Raw genomic sequence first — 21,026 nt, 5'->3', positions numbered from 1 at the left:
TTGAATGGTTGTTTGTCTCTTAATATCCAGCTCCTCAGTGACCTGGGTGGATGGATCAATGAACTCCATTCAGAGTAACTTTTAGAACTTGTTAAGTTTCTGCACAATATTTTAAACAAAGAAAATATCTTGATGTTTTGTTGTTCTCACTGATTGTGTGACATCAGTTTACCAGATCCCCATGAGCCACTTGAGGCCTCTTTTATATTTATACTTTGCTCTCTTGACATGACTGAAATGACAAAAGGTGTAAAAGCAAGGCGTGTTGCCTTTTTGAACGTCAGTGTTTCTAGGTAAACAGAGTGCACTCTTTCGGATACATCATATTTGGAAGTGTCGTTAAAATTGATTGATTATGCCCATTTATCAAGTTCTCAATCTTGAACAAAACTTTATGTTCTGGGAGGACAGTGAATATTAGTTTTACTTCCACTCGCTGCCAGATCATCTCAGTGTCTCCTGCACGCTTTGGCTAAAAAAAGTGCACAGCACTCAATACATTTAGAGGTACACACCTCAAGGGATTATATATACCGAGGGAGAATAACACTCAATTCCCAACACCAGTGTAGCTGTCAAGTTAACCACTGACAGACGACCAAGCTGGGAATAATTGCTCTCTTCCCATCTTCCCAGGTTTTCTTGTCTACACATTGTGTTCTCAGGATTCCACATGATTTTATTCCATAACTAGAAGAACTGTCCCTTGGCTGTGCCAATCAAAGTTGCAATCTAACTCCATGTGTGTCGTCACTCGTAACCCTCGTGAAAAGCGCGGGTGTAAATAATTTAATGTCTGATGGCTGAATTCCATACAGGTTTGTGTATAAGGTCGTAAAAGTTTGAATTAAAATGCATCCTGCAACAGAGTTAACACGCTATGCCAATTCTTCTTGATGGGATTCAATGCATGTTGTGTTTGAGATCTTGATTCAGCTTGTGTAAAACACTGTATTTCTTTAATGTGATTTAATATGTACGTGTTAACAAATTTAGTAGCTTTTGGATTTTCGACTTGCATTTTAAGCCTGTTTAGCACTCAAGTCAAGTTTCCCAGGGTCAATACACTTGCCTATCTCGCAGAAGTCAACAATTGTTTTGATGTATAAAAGTCCAGAAAACCGGCACTTTCATTTTTGAGTTATACCGCTTGGACAAAGTCTGACAAACGTGGTCACAAACATTACCTCCTTGGTGGAGTAATATAGGTCGACTTGACAATAGCTTTCAACATCTCATATTTAGACTTTCCTGGTTTACTTTTATATCACTAGTGATAAGATGGCTATATATAAATCCTTCTGATTGACCAATCAAAATAATTTAACATAGAGGCATGTGTAGTGATTTTACACATCTTTCAATGTGAGAAACAAATGATGGACACCAGCAGCAAAGAAAATGGTATGAGAAATATCTCTTATTCAGGTGGACAGCCAGTCAAACAAGTAACGGAACATGTCTTACAGTCATAAAACAGAACTGAACAGGTCACAGAGTATACCATAGTAACTTTCCTTCAGCTGTCAACAATGTGGAGGGAGGATGGGGGAAAAAAAACACCGATAAAGTTTTTGAAACTGCCTACAATGAGTTCTTTAGGATATCACCATTAAGACGCTAAATTTTATTTTGTCATTATGTGCAAGTACATGGCAGAAATTACAATATAAACACTGTGTGTGTGTGCGCATTGTGTCTGCGGTAATCAGGGTATGAAGACACTGTAGGACACATCCACCTCCAGAATCAGGCTGTTCCTCTCAATTTTGGAGCAGGGAGTGAAAGGTTGGGTGCCTGCCTTCCTGCAGAAATTACAGCATCTTCCTCTTCTCAAACTCCTACAGAGAAGGACAAGAGAGAGGAGGGAACGACGTGAAATGAAGTGAATTTATTCACGCAGAATCATCCCGTGTGTGAGATCAGCTGCTGAAGGGAGGGGGGGGGCTGGGTGCGGGCAAGGGTAAAAGAGGCGACTGGAGTTTGGAGAGCTTGCTCCTGTTAAGTACAAATCAAGTCTTTCAGTTCAAGTTGTCAACATTAAGACAGCTCACTTTGTGTGACTGATACGGGCTATGTGACGTTATAACTGTTTTGTTTATCAGCACAGTCCAACCATGTGACTTTAAACGAGAAAGTATTATGTTTGCCATTATATATTCAATTTTGGAAATATAACAAAACCCTAAGGATGATAGAGTATGTTGCTCCTGAGAACTTCCAATTCCACAGGGGGGAGAGCAACTTAATGCAAATATCATTTATCATGTTTACAGAACACACAAGTGCTCATTAAATGCACATGTTGACTCATCTTTTGCTGCCTTGTGAATACCTGAGGGTCTGCTGCCCCCTTGAGGAGATTTTTTTTTTGTTTTCTTTCTGGAATCTGAAATGCTGGGGAGGCAACCTCGGCCTCTGTTTGCTTGATATTCTGTGAAGGACAAGATGAACGGGGAGGAATGCGGAGAGGTGGGTAGATCAGAGCACTGCGACCTAGTTCACTAGATTGGTAAGATAAAAGAGGGCTGCAGAGGAAATGTGGGAACAAAGAAGGGGTATAAATATAAAGGAGGAGGGTGGTGGTGTCATTAGAAGACCAATGCTTTGTTGGTTCATGGCAACAGAAAGCAACTCAAGAATACAAGACAGGAAAGGTAAGAGTAGAGCTGTTAGTGCCAGAGGGGGGGAAAAAAAAAACACTTTTGGTGTGAGACAGACTCCCGACACTTGACAAGACTAGGCAAGAGGAAGAGGGAGAGTGAAATGAGAAATGTAGAGGTTGCCACTCAAACAGGATGTGTGAAAATACATGTGGATTCCACTTGAGGAGAGCAGAGGAGAACATGACACGAATCGGCAACAAGACGTTTACGAGGCCGCAATGACAACAGCTTTGACACAGCTTTGAGGCCAAATGTGTGGAGTCAGTGCACGCATCAGTCACAGACTGCGAGTCAGGAAATCCTGCACACATCTGCATGCTGTTTGTGTGCATGCATGAATATTAAGCAGGACAGGATAATGCTATCTGCTGCTGTGATTATGTGTTCCAGATATTTTGTAAACACGAAAAAGGTCATAATTACTCTACCTTGAATATAAATGAGGTGCTTCTCAGAAAAAAGGCACACATTTTCCAATATCTTGTCCATGCACCAGTGGAACTGAAAATGACTTTGGATGCAACTGCATATTTAATTCTGTTTCAACATTCAGAATACACTTCTTTCTTTTAACTATTTAAGGCCCACAGCTGTTATTTTCTCAAAAGTGATCTCCTTTTTTCTATTATCTTCCTTTTCTGACCCTTTCAAACAGGACAGGGCAAATAACTTTGAATTAATGTATTATTATTATTAGTAGTAGCAATAGTAGTAATGCTTTTAGTATTACAACAATATTTTCATGTTAGATATCTCACATTACTTATAATTTGATTGTACGCCCTCTATCTGTAATTAAACGCCACTGTTGAAAAGCACATTTCAAAATTAATTTCAAATTAATTGTACCGACAATGGGAATTTTTTGTATCTGGCTACCAAATGTCCATTAGTGGGTTTAGGGGGGGAAAAAGAAACAAAAGCCGAAACAAACATCATTCCTCCCGACATATTTTGACTTTCACCAAACTGCCAAACAGCAAGAACTGAAAATGTTATATTTCTCGATGAGACAGTGGTAAAAAAAAAATATTGGCATGCGACATCCTGATTACACTACAACTGATTTGGCATTGTGTATGTGCAATTATTATGATGATGAATAGCGTGCTTATGTAACTCTGAGGACAAAAGCATCTTCAGCACTGTGTTTCATTAGAAAGGATGGAGCAATATTTCTGCCATCTGACATTTCATTTAAATGAAAACATTTTTAAAATGACCGCTTGCACATTTCGAAATTCACACATTTTGTGCACAACCTCGCCGTTGACAGAACGCACAGTCTAGACAACAAGGTCATATTGTATAGCTTATGTTTTTTGGCATAAAAACATCTGCTGCAGCAGTATATACATAATTCATCAACTTATAATTAAACATGATGATGCGTGCATTCGGTTTTGTGAATCCTTTTTTTTTTTTTTTTTCTTCCCAACACTCGTGTTGAGGCTCGTGCAGGTCAGTGGCGGCAGAGATGCTCTGCACCAACATGAACAGCTGCGACTGAGGTCGACATTATTTCCCACACCCGCAGCATTATGTCTCTTACATGTTATTGCTTTGATTACAGGGGTCAATGAGATTAACAAAGATGTATGAACACAATGAGCGGCGAAATGAGCGGCCGCTTAACAAGTTTTTCATCATTACACACAATGATTATGAATTAAACTTTGGAAGAAAAAAACCAACAACAACGTGTTAATCTATATTCGTGTGTAGTAGGGCCAGTGGTGGTAATGAAAGTATAACATGATGAATGGGTGTAATACCCACTTTCACTTTTTATACATCTTGTTAACAGTGCCTCCCTAGATAAATTCAAAATAAGAGGCACTGACGTCAACACGGCCAACGTCAGGTCATGTTTATCAATGTTTTGCTTTTCTCTTCTGCATTTCTTTACATTATACTAAAACTTCAAATCACAAAAAGAACATTTGTTATTGAAACTGTTATTGAAGTGTTATTGCAATGGGATTATATTTTACCCTTATGATCAGCGGTTATTAGTTTGCTTATTCTGTATAACTAAAACTTGACTTTGTTTGAGATTTTTTTTTTCAAAGCTAAAATAAACGCATTCAGTAATTTGACTCTCTCAAAGAAATATACGTTTGGAAAAGTGTTTGTTTCACAGCTCCGTTTCTTATTATCTCAAGCAACTTTTGTTATAGTAGCGTTTGGCAGAGGTGTCACTGAAAAGACTTGAAGCCATAAGTCATAAAAAAGTGACACACAGACATAGAGATGGATGAATATGTAGTAAAAACCACCATGGTGGGCGGGGCGGGGGGCTTCTGGATCCATCTGGGGTTATGTTTTTATAATGAGTTCAAATATTACTTTGAGAAAGTTAGCCAGTGCACGTCTCTAATGGTGACAATGTTAAATACACTGAATAATTCAGGTGTGACGCATGAATAATTCCAGTCTCTTAAAATCCTTTACAGACCGGGAAACTTTGCTGTCTTCATCTGCCTGTCAAAGTTATTTCATTCAGAGGTAAGAGTACCTTACATAAATGTAAGTTTTATAAAGACGTCACACAATTATTATGGAGACAGGACCTTTTACAGTACATTCATTTGGACTCTTATTCAGACTTGAAACCAATGTATAAATCTGAAAAGGGTGAGTGGGAAAATGTTATTTTTTTTTTGTGGAAATGCAATAGAGAAAACTCTTATAATTAATGTTTTGGTAAGTGTTTTACAAGGCTATATAGAATAACTACAGTAAGCCATAAACTTTAATATGTGGCGCTGTCCTTTTCCACAGCCCATTTAACACTACAATTATCACATTACCATAATTCCAATTACTGCTCTTGTCCGTGATATAATCTGGTTGGAAAAGGACTCACCTTAAACATAGTGCTGCCCAGCTGGGCAGGAGACATGCTGACCACGACTCCAGCAGACTGAAGGGCTGCAATCTTCTCTTTGGCTCCACCTTTCCCACCAGCGATGATGGCACCAGCATGGCCCATCCTACGGCCAGGAGGAGCAGTTAGCCCCGCGATGAAGGACACCACAGGCTTCGAATTAGCGCCCTGGATGCAAAAAGAGGAAGAAAAGCACAAGTGTAACGTGAGGTGAAATTGGATGAGGAAAAAGGAGAAGAGGCTTAAGGGAAAGTAAGGACCTGAGCACAGTTAGCAAAGCAACAACAAAGATGAAGAGGGGGAAGGACGGAATCAAGCAGAACGAGGGAGGTGGGTGTACAAAAACAGTGGGAATTTTCTGCAACAGCATTTCATTCATTCATTAGAAATTAAACATCCCACATCCATTCATTTCACAGCCCCCCGTGATAACAGGCTTGTCTAACAGCCATCTTTGCCTCGGTCTGCATTATTAAAACAAAGGGTCAATCAAGCCATTTAATTGCATGGGTTGGTGTAAGACCAGATAGGGACTCCTGCCATTTCATATCATCTCATTTCTGAGATGGTAATTAGTCATGCAGGCACTGATTAGCTCAGCCTGTCTATGCTGCTTGCTCATTGATGGATGCTATGTTCAACAGTTAAGATCATTTCCATGGTGAAGAGAGCTAATGTTTCACCGTCAGCAATAACATTATTACCAGCAAGAGGGATGGTGCGTGTCTGTGTGTGCATGTACAGCGGCTAATAATTCATAGTTAGGTAACGGACTGAACGCAGCATCCTCAACAGCCGACGCAAAACCATGAGGTCCTTCAAAGACACCCACGTCCCACACCGTTTTAGCTCTAAATTCAAATCTGACACTGACAGGAAAAAATACATCAGCCGAGGATATCGAGTGGAGATGACTTTTGATAATTAAAAAGTAGAAGGGCGTGTATCAACCAGGGAAATGTTGAGGACCTTGGCGAGAAATGAACCACTAATGAGATATTAACACTTTCACAGTTAACAAGAAAAAGGAGCGTGCGCGCGAGAGAGAAGTAATATCAGTTTTTAGTGCTTTAAATAATGTTACAAGCATCTGTTATTTGTCCTTAAAAATTGTGAGCACATAACAAATTAGCAACAAAACCAGACTTGGAAGTCCACTCACGTCCTGAATAATCAGACCACCCTCATGTGTATCAATTCTTAAATCTACCACAAAAAAAAGGGCTTTAATTACTCTTACAACCAGCCTCCCTGGATACCGAGGGGAGTCTTGACTACCATTCATTTCAAGTCAGACAATTATACCACTGGTACAAAACAGGCACCTGTGGATACACGTGGAGCCTCCTGACACTTTTCTAGTCTCAGCATTCTTCTCGACTACAACCCATTTTAGTTTTTAGTGTTGTTTTCACAGAATTACAAAGGACTTAGCTGAGCTCAATGGAGACAGGAATGCTAAAAGTCAAGAGGCTGAAACAAAAAAAAATACTTCATGGTAGCTTAGGTGCCAAAGACTCTGACCTACTTCATATGCATGAGGCAAATTATATGGTCTTTCATTGTAAAAACCAATTTCTGATTTGGGAAAGCCTGTGAAGCTCTGGTAATGACAGGCAAACCTTTGATTCAGGTGAGTTCTTAAGACCATATGATGTTGGCAAGCGGTGCAGACACTGATGAAGACTGAATTCTGAAATATGTCCTGCGTCATAAACTTTGACAGCAGAGCCTGGTAGGAAATATAAGCTTGTTTTCTTGAATTTTACAAAATTAAGGTGTCGGCATAATAAACAGTCTGCAGTAAATCAGCTGCAACACTGATGGATACTGAAATCAATACCTTCTCACCTTTCTACTATAATGTGTCTTTTTCTCAAACAGGAGTTCAATATATTTTATGTCGCATGACACAAATCAATCACGACACCAGACCTTTAATTTCACTGAGCATTCAATACATAATGTGCCTAGTGTGGCAGAATTTGTCAAGTTAATGTGAAGCACCAAGCAAGCATAAAAAAAAAATCTCAATTAACTTCATACAATGAGCGATGTGGTCCAACATTTTACTGCCAAGGTTAACATGGTTTTTTCTCTCCTTTCACACAAGATATTAATGTCTTTACCGACATTTCTGTGTTTTTAAGAGACAGTTCGATTATGGTGACGTGTTGAGTTGGCAGTTTATTAGAAATAGCTAGCTTAGACTCATGAAAGTCAAAGACAACGCATCTGCACTCAGTTTGGTTCTTTCGTTAGTTAGCTCAGGTTTTGTTGGAACCATTATAGAAAGGTTTTGATTTAACTGTGCGATTATTTTGGAGAATGTAATTCTAGGTGCTGTTTTGCATTACGAGGGAGGCCTATTGATATAAATGAAATAATAGAATTGCCCCTCATTATAGCAATATTTGAATCAATAGTTTTTGACAGTTGTTTGTCTCACAATCATAAAGTTATTTTGTTTCACTTAATTCAATTGGCCTAACTTTGAGTCTCTGTCTCATTGCTTAAGCAATGTTTCCATTCCACCAAGCACAGCTGACGTCTACTTATTGATTTTAGACATTTTAAATAGGCTGGTTTTCACTGTTATTTCTTGAGTCAGTTCACAGCAAACTTTCCAACTGCTGTAGCCTCACATTTGTGAGGACATTACTCATGGACGTTGCCACGTAGGCAGATACAGTAGTTATGCTATAGCATTTGTTTTATTTTTCAATATATTAGAAACAAAAACTAACCCCAGAAGAAACGACAAAAAGAACGATAGTGCTTTAGTTTACGTAGCTTGCCTTTTTTAACCCATCTTAAACAACCCCCTGCTCACTGTATGCACCTTTTTTTTTTTTTATCACTTGAGTTATGAACGAGATGGAGATGGGAAGGGGGTGTATGCTGCAAAGTAGAATGGTAATTATTGTGGCACGGACCTGAAACATAGTGCCACTGCAGGCGATGCAGACCTGCTCAAGCTTTGACGGGGGTGCCATTCAGCCTCATGTAAGATGATACAAGATCAAAATATTCTTGGAGACATCATTTGAAGGTTGAAATCCTACATTGTGTTCAGTTTCTTTCTGAATATCTGGTTTGTGGGCAAAACTAACATTTGAGAACATTAGTTTGAGGTTTGGGAAACAGACTGTTTTTCTTTTTTAACCATTTTATTGCATTTATTTGAGAAAACTACTTCTTGATTAATTGAGAAGATCCACAGGTAAATCAATAGTAAATATAATCAATAGATACAGCCCTACTGTTTTGTAATTTGTATTTATGTTGCGAGATACGTTGTAGGTTGACTGCTGCTCCCTTCCAGCAACACTGCTTCACATTAATACAATACTCACATATGGGAGCTGCCCTGGGTTAGTGTATTGCTGACTTGACTTCAAATTTCAAATATATCCCAATTAAGAAAAGTTAAGTTTTCTCCAAAGTAAAACAACGTCTCCAGACTTCTATTAAGCTTTCTCTATTTAGAATACCATCCAAGTACATTATGTTATGTATGATGTTCTACACACTTTCAACAGAAGATCTGCAGCTTAACCTCATGCACTGCTGGACTTTTTCTTACATAGGTTTCATTTGCGCTGTCCCTCACAGTAACCACCTGGGTGATTGGGTGGGTCGTGCGGTGGTGGTGTTTGTACTTTATTTTTGTCAAGTGAGATAAGTTATTCTCCTAAGACGCTAGCAGGAGATTTGCATGCATTAAAGCAGCCGAGGCAAATCAAATCCATTTCTCAGCACAAGAGCAATACAGGAATGTGCACGTACAGAGAAGCAAACACACAGATACACACTAAAAAAAAAAATAGCAGATTAAAAGTCATCTGCATGGAGTAAAATGCCATGTACTGGCCAACTGAAATCCATGGTTTTAAGTTCTCAGCCACTCCTTGGGTTTTCTTTATCACATGCTGGCAACAGTGAAGGTTCACTGCAGATTTCTGACAAAAAGCCCTGTGAATCATATGTACAGTCTATCTATTACTCCTCACCACACTAATCACACAGACACTGGAAACTAAGAGCGGAGAGCTGAGGCTGTGATCAAAAAGAAAGGGCACCTTCATATTTCTACTTTGTTCTCAATGGACGATGGTTTCACTACCACTGATAGATTTTAAAAGGAATGAATAAGAGCTAACTCAGTCAAGAATAAATGTTTTATACGAACAGATACATCTGCTGAGGTGAGGTGCTGTAGAAGAGATTAGTACAAAGAGAGTGAAGTGAAATAATGGGTGTCCCGTGTGTTATTTCCTTACAGAGTTGTGCTGTTTGAGGTATTCTGCTGCATTCTCCTCTGCATTGCCTCCGATTTCTCCAATAAGGATGATTCCCTCCGTCTTGGGATCCTGCAGGAACACCTCCAGACAGTCTATGAAGTCTGTGCCATTGAATGGATCCCCACCAATACCTAACAGGAGGACAAAGCAAACACTTGTTATATTCAAAAATCTCTAAGGATAATTCCGGTGAATATTTGATCATTGCTTGGTTGTTGAGCCTGAGGAATAAACAGCAACTTTATGCTGATGTGGTCGGATAATCAGCACTGAGATTGTTCACGGCTGTTCATCAGGGTCATGAATTATTTCATTAGAACACATAACTTTAATATATTCTATATCCCCACTCTCTTCTCTTATACAGATGGAAATAAGGACTTTCTTTACAACAGGCATGGAGTAAATGTGTTGTTTTTAATACAGCTTTTTTAAAACAAACATCTGATAGTGACTATTGGCTAATATGTGCATAATGAATTTTAAATAAACACTTCTTTGTCGAGTTTTTGATCAACTGGGAGCAGCAGAAAACTTTCAACAAGCAATTAAGTAACTATAAAATTATATAATTAACTAACAGAAGATATATACGGTAACATTCATTTTAAATAATGCTTATTTTTCGATTAATTGACTACTTGTTTGCTCCATAAAATGTTGAAAAATGTTGATCAGACCTTGAAATTATGACATTCTCAAAGACCTCTTAATTAGTCCACAAACCAAAATGAATTGGTTTTAATGATTTCTTTGTCATATGGAGCAAATAAACCAGAATATATTCACATTTAAGAAGCTGAAAAATCAGAAAGCTTGTTTTAATTATTTAAAAAAAAAAAAAAAAAACATTATTAAAATAGTTGAAAATTAATTAGTCATCAATTATTCAAATAATCCTAATTCAGGGTGGTGAGGCTTCTGGAGCCAGCCCCAACAACACAGGTCACCTTAAACAGGTCGCCAGTCCAGTGCAGGGCAAACACAGGCACCTACATTCAATTGCTCATGTTCAATTAAACCTCTGAAAGTACCTGAAGCCTCACACACAGGTGGAGAACATACAAACTCCCTACAGAAAGGACCTTGGTCAGACCAGGTTGAGAACAGTGGGTCTTTTAACAGTAAGGCAAGAGTGCTAGGCACTATGTCGCTGTGTGGCCAGGGCAACATTAGGGTTCATATTAATGTATGTTCCTAGTCGACTAATTACTACTTTTGCCTTCTCCACCTCCTGAGGGGAATATCTGGCTCCTTCGCCACTAAACGCTCCGCTCTGTTCACCAGCTAGTCTCCAGCTGCGAGTGTTTGCAGTTTTGTGCTGAGCAGGGAGAGCACAATTGTTTTTGTTGTTCTTTTTTTACTGTGTCAAAGCTGCACTGAAAAAAGGACAATGGGAGTGGTTGCTGCTTTAGATTTCATCTATAACACAACAAGAGAGATTGATGGACTTAACTAATGTCATTTTCCAAAGTCACCCTAGATGAACAGCATTTGTTAAATATATTAAAGTAACACTAGACTGAGGTTAAAGACACACCATCAGTCACTTTTACTTCAAAGTCACTTCAAAAGTTTGTTTAATGCTATAACTGTCCCAAACCACATTTATCTTTGCATGGTGGTTTAATGACACTGCTCCTTTCATACCCAGGGAAAATGACTTCCCCAGCCTATCCAAATCACAAGAGCCCAATAATTATTTTTTATTATAAATAATTTCCAAAGAAACTTATACAATGGTCTATAAAAGCATGGGCAAACATCCACAAAAGAAAACATCAAAGACAAAATGTCACCTAAATTGATATTCACACCATTAAAAAACCAAGAAAAAAAAATACATCAATAACAACCAAAGAGAGAACCATATTACCAGCATCAAAGTTGAGAGTGATATTAAATATTGTACTAACTTAATTCGCTGTAGACTTATACTAAGACGGTCTATTTAAAGTTAGACTTAAAACCTTTATTTTTGATGAAGGTTATATTATGTTTTGCCATAGAATTAGACTGCTGGGGGTCATTAACCTTGTTTTTTTCTATGGTACTGCATGGATAAATTATAAACATGTCATAACTGATTCAGAACTGTCCTGTCTAAACCTATGACTTCATACAACTGTTATATATCTGCTTCTGGTCTCTCTTCTGTCTCTTTACTTTCACCCCAACCAGTCGAGACAGATGGCTGCACATCTTTGAGTCTGGTTCAGTCAGTCTTGCTGTTAAAATGCAGTTTTTTTTTCTCTCCATTGATGCCTAGTGCTTGCTTATTGTGTGAACTCTTCTGCCTTACTATGCACAATGCCTTGAGAGAATCTATGTTGTGATTTGGCAATATACAAAGAAAATTGAATTAGAGCTGAAACAATTACTCGATGAATCGATTATTAATCGATTACTAAATTATTTAACAACTATTTTGATAATCGATTAATCGGTTTGAAGTTTTTTTCATGTTTAAAACAAGATTTCTGATTGTTTAAGCTTCTTAAATGTGAGTATTTTCTTCATTTCTTTGCTCTGGATAACAAAGAAATCATTAAAAGTTCATAATTTTGGTTTGTGGACAAAACAAGCCTGATTTGAGAACGTCATCATTTCCAGGTCCGACGAACACCGACCAACATTTTTTCTGATATTTTATGGACCAAACGATTAATCGATTAATCGAGAAAATAATCGACAGATTAATTGATCATGAAAATAATCTTTAGTTGCAGCTTTAAATTGAATCGAGTTGAATTGAATTACCAGAATCACAAATAAACCCTTTTAATGAACTCTACAATAGTTAATAATGTTGCAGGCCTGGCTGTGTGAAGTCTGGCTAAAAGGACATAATTAACATGTCGAAACAATTATGCCAAAGCCAAGCTGTTTGGTGTTTAATTCAAGTGGCCAACCAGCCCTTTAATATCGATTTTCTGGTGGCAAATAAGTTTTTCTTTGAGCAAAACAGTTAAGTCTTTCACAGTTTATATACTGTGTTGCCAAGAAATAAGGGAGTCAGGTAAATTGGTAAGGAAACAGTAGTCTATATGTTCTGAATATGCAATAAAACAAGTGAGGTTGATCCGTATAGAAACATAGATAAAACACTTGTGACTGGCAGATCGTTTCACTGAGAATAAAAATACAAGGCAGCACAAGTAAATGTAAATGTAAATAGTTTCTAATCTAAATCCAATATAGTTTGAATCATCAAAGAGTGTTTCATATAAATTCCCAGCCACATGATGTGCTGTGTACACGCGTTGCTAAACAACAGAAAAAATAAGTAAATGACCGAAAACAGGGCTGCGAGTGTGAGAACACCAGAGACATTTCTTATCATTATGCTTTGAGTCGTCCCCGGGACTATGATAAGTTGATTGTTACACTGCTATTGTCAATCTCACGAGTCATATAAAACATCTTTGTCTTTTTCTGCAGGCTCAGTTTTTATGTTGTTGCATATTTTAACTGCTTTTAGTGTTGACTGTCTGTCCAGGGACTCCAGATACAATTAAATTTGTCTTTCTAGACTAAATCATTCATAAAAGATTATTAGTATGCGCGCTGCATGACAAATATAGGAAAGTAAAATATGAAATTGTGAAACAGGAAGAAAAGATACAGATATTCATAAAAGATAATTGAATTAAGAATCCTATAGTTTTCAGTTTATTTTTACTTGCCTGATGTAAGCAGGAAAAAAATGCATGGTCAAGGATCAAGAGATGAGACTTGTTTTTCTGTCTTTTTTTTCTTGCATGTGTGCCATGCCTGAATATCAGATAGTCTTCAAAGAGAGCAGCAACTCCAGTGTTTAAGTCTGACATAACATTTATCAGAAAACAAGCCAAGTGCACTAACACAGTACATCACTTTCCTATTATCAATAAGTCCTTCTTTTTTTTTTTTTACATAAATTTGTGTCTCCAGAGAAATTATGTAAAATATTATGGAACTATTTTGATCTCACATTATGTTATTGATTATTCTAGTCTTTTTTCCTGTTTAATGCTTTTGTCGTCAAATGTTTTATTCATTCATTCATAATCTCTATTTTTAAAACTAAAAGCTAGGTGTACTTAATTTAAATTCAATATAACACTGGGTCATTGCAAGCTTACCAATGCAAAGAGACTGCCCCAAGCCGACTTGTGTAGATTGGTGTACAGCTTCATATGTCAGGGTCCCTGATCGAGACACAATGCCTGGAACACAAACAATAAAAAATATTTGTGATGTTATAATTATTTTGGTAATGACACTGCAAAAACACTGAAGGGTGATAAAGTGAGATGAAATGAGTTCAGCTGTGTAAAACTTGAACTGACAGAAATGTGGGGGGGAAAAAGACCATCATCATCACAGTTCCATAATAGCTGTTCAGTGTTTTGGGAACAATGGCAATCAATTTACTATAAAAACAGACTTCATGTTTTGTTTCACAAAGAAGCAGCAGCACACACAGCTTATCAAGCTGTTCCCAACAGAGTCAAGGATTTAAGTATAGAAGTAAAAAAAAAAACATTTGGAAGGAAAGTTCTTTTCCATTTTCTTTTGTAATAACACTTTTGTGGAAGACCCTCAATCGTCTTAGTAAAGACTGAAATAACCTTTATTTCAAGTATAAATGATTTAAATTGCATTAAGATATAAAACAAGATAATAAAATGTGTATTTTCAAGACAAATTATTAAACTTACCAATTCTTCCTTTCTTATGGATATGACCAGGCATGATCCCAATTTTGCATTCTCCAGGCTGCAAATAAAAAAAAGTAAAAGACAATTAACTGTCATTCAATTGTGTTTCTAACTTCCCTACGGCACTTATTCACCCCCAACTCTAACTTTTAGTTGAACAACTCATTCCTCAGCTATTTATTTCTTTGTTAACTTCTTTAATTGTTCTTTGACCAAAATGCAAATATGTGTTAATTTTTGATATCTAGAAATTGTGTTATTCAAACCAAACATCTGATACTATTAATGCTGCAGCCAAAGGAGAAACAAGCAAACATAAACATCGGTATAAACATCATGCTCCTTATGGGTTTCATTTGGACTGTGCAGAATATTAATGCAGTAAATCTGAATTACTGCTGGACCCTTGAGAGGGAGCTTAGGCTTCCAGCCCACTGAACAACAACAATAACACCAACAAAAATTAAAGAAAGAAAAAAGAAAAGGAAAGACGAATGTGTGTCAGTGTAAGTGAGCTTACATTGATGACTCCTGGACAGTTGGGGCCAATGAGGCGGGTAGTGCTCTGGCGGAGGAGCCTATGTTTGACTCTAACCATGTCTTGCTGGGGGATGCCCTCAGTGATGCAGACAGCCAGGGGTATCTCTGCATCAATGGCTTCAATGATGGCTGCTGCCGCAAATGGCGGAGGTACATATATCACAGTAGCATCTGCCCCTGTGCCTGCCTTTGCCTGAAGTAGGAAAGAAAAGTTATTTGTGGAGTATTACAAACAGAAATTCTAAAATTAGGAAACAGTGCCACCTAATGTTTCTTGAAGAAAGCATCAGTAACGCTTTAGACCGCATGACAAGGCATGAGCTGCATTTACACCATCACTATGCCAAATATTTTCATGTTAAAAGCCAAGCCCAAAGACGAATGAGGAACCATGCATTCATACCTCCTTGACTGAGTTGAAGACCGGCAGGCCGAGGTGTGTTTTACCGCCTTTACCAGGGGAAACACCTCCAACTAACTGGGAGCCATAGTCAAGAGCCTGCTGACTGTGAAACGTTCCCTAGAGGCAGAGAGAGGGAAAGAGGAGTCAGTGTGGGTGAATGTGCAGTGAAGTGGGGGACAGTCACTTCTGCGGCATCAACCTTGAAATATCATTACAGATGGAGTGGAGGGTGGAAATATGCTGCCACCCAGGATTAATCACCTATGCATGCAACTTAAGGGATGCATACAGGAGTGATGCTGGGTTCTCTTAGGGTTGCAACTGCCGGTAAATATATTTTCAGGGTTTCATCTATCCAGTGAGCATTTGAAGAACAAATCAAAAGTGACTTTATTCTCCAGTGATGGATTTTTGCAGCTAAGGCCAATAAATGACAATCTATCTGAAAGCCAACTGTATATATATATATATATATATATATATATATATATATATATATATATATATATATATATATATATATATATATATATATTTTCTTTTTTTTTTTTCAATATTCATTTACAATAATTAATAATTTTGACTAAGTACTAAGCAAAATTAATGTTCTCTGGACAGACAATGAAATGGCAACACGTTTTTATAAACTATATCTCATCTCATCTTATATCCTGACTTTTTTGTGGCAATTTCTTGTTGAACATCAAATACACATACATACTGTTATAGTTACATGCATTAACTGGGTTGTATTGCTAACAAACATATAATACATCTGTGAAGTTGGACAAATACTGTTGTAGTTCTGTCTGCTTTAGAAACATGACAGTGCAAGATGGCCCCTGCCCAAAGCACATGATAAAAAAATATTTATGTTATTTCAAAAAGGTATAGTGTGTACAATTTTACAACATTTATTGGTGCAGTTACATGTTGCAGCTGAATATCCCTCGCCTTAACTTTCACTTTCAAATGTGGTGTTGAACTTTTATAGCCTTCAGTTAGCATCAAAACTCGGCAGATATTTAGTTGTGCAAAAATGTGGTGGTCCACAATGGCTTTCCTTATAAATATAAAAGGCTCATTCTAGGGTATTTAGAAACTACAATTCATACAATTAGAGGATGGTACACGAACAAAAAAGTTAAATTAGTTATAGCGTAGCATAGATAATGTCTGTCAATAACGCCTTTTTAAAAAAAGTACACACTTGAATACATTTTGGGAGGTAAAAAAATGTTTGTTTGTTTTTTTTTCCTTGAGTAAATGTGTGAATAAAGGCTGTGCACACTGATCCTCAGCTGCACTGATCCTATCCCCCTGCAGTCAGTTCATTATTGTGGAATAGATGCTGAAACAATGTCAATAAAGTAGCCGAGGGTCATAAGTACGAGTGCAAATAAATGACCTTAATGTAAAAATTATAACTAGCCCATTAAGGGGAATTAGAAGCAATGCATCAGCATTTTCCCCAAGTGTATTATGCTCCTTCCCTGTGCTAACTTTGCTGTTTTCTCCAGTCATTATTATCGAAAATGTTGGGACAATAAATTTGAAAAATGGCTTGCTTATCAAGCCAGAAGGAAACGACAATGTGCACTCAACAGCACTTACTTCATTTCTCATCCTTTTCTAATTACCCAGAGTGTTCACTGGAACTGTATTTAACAACCTTTTATTATGTTGAAGAGAAAGTGGAAGATGAGAAATTGAAAGTGCACAAGGACAGAGGAAGAGATATAAATCTGTAAAGTCCATGTTTCTGGCTTGTTAAACACTTGCCGGGATTTATTTTCTCCAATTCTCCTTGACTGGACGCTGTTCAAAGTGAATCTGAGCTTTATTGTGCTCTTGAACAACAACTGTAAGGCTCTACAATCACACACAGGTTATTCATGTGTGAAACAATGATTTATGGATGTCAATGGGGAAAGTTTAATTAGGAAAAAAATGAAAAGTTACTTTCCACAACAAATGAAAAAAACAAAACAACAAGCTAGATCAATGAACCAATAATATCTTTTTTTTTACTGATCCAATGGCAGGTTTTAGAATTTAAACAGACCATATATATCACTCAAAATACAATAAACTGAGTATAAAGAAAGGAAGATTAAGTCATTTCTTTAACTCTTGACTTTACTTAAAACAATTTTACCCTTTGATTGAAACACTAAATTAGTCAGAGCAGTCCGAGTGCAAACCTCTTCCAAGGCCAGTGTTTCCCAATGTTAAAACCCTACCCTATCTCACAAGTTTAACTTTAAAGTTTAAACTTTTGACTTTATTTTATCTTAATTCCGTTTTCTCTATTGCAATTGAAACTTATGCATGTAAAGTATGACATTCATTACATGTTTTACAGCCTTCATTGACAGGAGTGACAAGGGAAATAAAGTCCCTCTGGATCTATTTCAGTCACGGAGGAATCCTGTTGGAATTGAGCAGGTGTTGTGCAGGAAAATGAAATGTCCTGTGGGACATATTTGTTGCTCTTCCTAAGGCAACAGAACATTTCTGAACTGAGGCTAAAAAAAAAGAGAGAATCATATTTTTCTCACAATTTAAAATGCTGTAAGACATAATGTCACTTGAATCGACATGATTACTGAGGTTGAGCGAACGAGCAAATGCAAAATTATTAAAGGTTGAAATAAATTGACCTCCTTTTGTGATTTTAAGTCATATAGAAAGAAAGAATGAGACTACAAACAAAATACAGAGGAAATGTGTTCATCTGTTTAAAGAACAGTGTGTTTGACGGTAAAAAGTTTTAATTACAAACCTGCTTCCCCGTGAATCCTTGGCAGATGACCTTTGTATTTTTGTTGATGTAGAGATTCTTTCTGGATCCTGTATAACAGTGCCTGACTCCACTCTGCTGCACTGATTGATAGACGAAGAAAGATCAAGATTAATCATCAAAACGTTTCTTTAAATCTTATCATTTCACAAACTATCAAATTGACAAAGGATAAGCAGACTGTGCTGTTACACATGTCTGTCACATCAATTAAGGTGGGAAAACACATTAAGACATGCTGTCATTATAAAATGGTTTATTGACAAATCAAAAAAATGATTTATTCAACAGTATTATTTTCATAATCCATATTATATGATTAAAATAACAGCAGACAATTAATCTTTCCAACAAAATTATCCCTTGTATTTTATACTTAGTGTTTTGGGAACACTCCCTTTGCTTCTGCAACTGTTATTTATTATTACTGAGCAACCATTTTGATTTTCAATCAGACTTTGCAGATAATGTTTACTGCATTTGGGACCAAAATGACAGGCATATTTGTTTTAATTAGACCAGAGTATCTCATGCTGACATTTGACATAGTATGTGAAAGGCAAACTGTGGAGAATAACCGGACACAATTCTCTGGACATTGTCCAGAGTTCAACCAAATCACAACACATGATTGTTGGTCAAAGTGCAACTGAAGAGGCTCCAGTATAAAGTTGTATGTCTACTCTTAAACAACTAATAAGACAAAGACTAACTGTTATACACATTATGTATAATAACATGCTGCATAACACTGCGGTCCATAATTAGACATAATGTTTCAGCTGTGCCTTTATTGTGGTATTATCGTTCATGTAGGTTTGTTTTGAGTGGTTTCGTTGTGAAGTGATTCTTTCACACCATCAGTTAAATTTTGTGTGTTGTGCTGTGTGTACGTATGCATTTGTTGCATTTATATAGTATAAAGCATCATGGCATAAATAAATACAATTGCAAATTGGGGATTAAAATTGTTTTAAAGTTAATGGATCAACAGCAGACAGACAATCAACCAAATGACCAATAAGGTATACTTTATTTAGAAAGTTCATCAATTTTTATACAGGGCCCTATGACATTTCTTAAATTGTCTCAACTCAGTCAAACAAAATTATTAGCTGCAAGTTTAGGTCCATGAAGCAAAGAGGAAAATAACCATTATGTTAATTAATATGACAAAATTACATACATATGCCCTTTAGTAAATGAGCGTGGGTGAGTTTGTTTTGAATGACCAACAGTATCTCCCCCTAAATGATTGAACCTTGATCTTCTTCCAGTGCCTGTAGGACAATTTACCAATCTCACTGAACAAAGTTCATCCCACTAAGCTCGGTGTCCCATCAGATCTACAGGTCCACTCCATAGATTGATTTAAAAGCCAGTGATGGGTGCTAAATAATTGTATTAAGTGTTTTCATTACACCAACTGTGTTCTTGTCAACCAACCATATCGAACAAACTCCTAAGTCAAAGCTGTTAGCAGAAAGGTTGCAGACAACTATCACTGGTCCATACATAGCAGTCGCAGCAGTTACTGAACACATTTAGTCCAGAGAACAAGGTTACATTACATTACATGTCATTTAGCAGACGCTAAAGATCAGGTTAAAGATCAAAACACACCCCAGGTTGACTGCCGACTGTCGGGAGGATATAAATAGTTCTCAACTGAACAACCTAGTTAGTTAGCTTGCTTGCTAACTGGTATAATCGGCTGGCAGGCTTACGTAGCTATTTAATGATGTAGGCTAACTGACAACCAGTCAACACTCAACCTAGGGGAACTTTGCTAGCCAACGCCAGACTAAATGAGTCTGCAACGCTGAGTTAATGTACACCACAACGTTAACGAATACATGTGTGTGATATAAACGACACCATCGAACATTCTAGGCGATTAAAATAGTAATTTGTTACAAAATACTTACAAAGCAGCCTGGCAAACAACCTGCAGTGAGACATCTTCGGTCATTCACCAATGACACCGGAGGTTGAGGGCCTGACGTTACCAATGTTAGTGGACCACAAACATCCCTGTGAAATTTTACAAATTAGCTTTAAATCCCGTTTGTCTCCTTATAAACTCCTGAATTTTCGTACTCCTGAGTGATACTTTTTTTTTTTTTTAGAAGGTGTGAATTGTGTCCAAAAGACAAACATAAGGTCAGAAGTTATTCCAGGCAATAAAATGTGCCGTATATAAATAAAATCAGGGACTTCTGGGTAATGTAGTTTTCTAGCGACTACTTGAAAGAAACATGTGTCAGCACCAGAGGGCGCATCTGAAGAAGGGATATGATATTTTATGAATGTGTAACTACATAGCACTATTATTGTTATTAGTAATAAGTATATACATATGTTTATATATATATATATATATATATATGTATATTTATATATATGTATATACATGTATATATATATATATATATGTCAATATGACTTGGCTTATTAATTTTTATTATTGTTAATAAGATAAGATAAGATAGTCCTTTATTTGTTATTATTAGTAGTAGTAGTATTACTATTATTAATCATTTTTCAAAGCCCTTATCTACATTTGTCCATGATGGATAGAATAAAGGAATATTTGCTTTATTGCATTTGTTAAATTTAACGACAATTTATTGATGATATTAAAGTCTGACTAGTCAAAGTGTCCTAATGGTAATTTTGCCAGAAACTGTCCCAATCCCCTTCTACATTTCGAAAAT

At 36.9% G+C, this 21,026-nt stretch overlaps 1 protein-coding gene across 1 annotated transcript; it reads right to left on the bottom strand.

The window, feature by feature from the left end:
- Nucleotides 1-1,402: 1,402 nt before the first annotated feature.
- suclg1 (succinate-CoA ligase GDP/ADP-forming subunit alph) lies at nt 1,403-20,394 on the bottom strand. The gene is made up of 9 exons (XM_058641628.1): nt 20,238-20,394; nt 18,292-18,392; nt 15,507-15,623; nt 15,084-15,296; nt 14,564-14,621; nt 13,985-14,068; nt 9,840-9,991; nt 5,536-5,724; nt 1,403-1,841 (listed from the first exon to the last, which is right to left on the bottom strand). Exons 1-9 carry the CDS (start codon nt 20,269-20,271, stop codon nt 1,815-1,817), a joined length of 975 nt encoding a protein of 324 aa, XP_058497611.1. The 5' UTR covers nt 20,272-20,394; the 3' UTR covers nt 1,403-1,814.
- Between the last annotated feature and the right edge of the window lie 632 nt (nt 20,395-21,026).

Source organism: Solea solea, chromosome 10 (assembly GCF_958295425.1).
Source record: "Solea solea chromosome 10, fSolSol10.1, whole genome shotgun sequence".
Taxonomy (NCBI): domain Eukaryota; kingdom Metazoa; phylum Chordata; class Actinopteri; order Pleuronectiformes; family Soleidae; genus Solea; species Solea solea.
This window is presented reverse-complemented; position numbering and strand designations above follow the sequence as displayed.

Bases quoted from the DNA above. Each gene is read 5' to 3' on its own strand.
- suclg1 (XM_058641628.1), bottom strand. From the start codon at position 20,271: ATGTCTCACTGCAGGTTGTTTGCCAGGCTGCTTT. The intron at 15,297-15,506 runs GTATGAATGCAT...TTCCTACTTCAG, and splicing joins TCTTCAACTCAGTCAAGGAG to GCAAAGGCAGGCACAGGGGC. The intron at 9,992-13,984 runs GTAAGCTTGCAA...TCCTCCTGTTAG, and splicing joins GGGGCAGTCTCTTTGCATTG to GTATTGGTGGGGATCCATTC.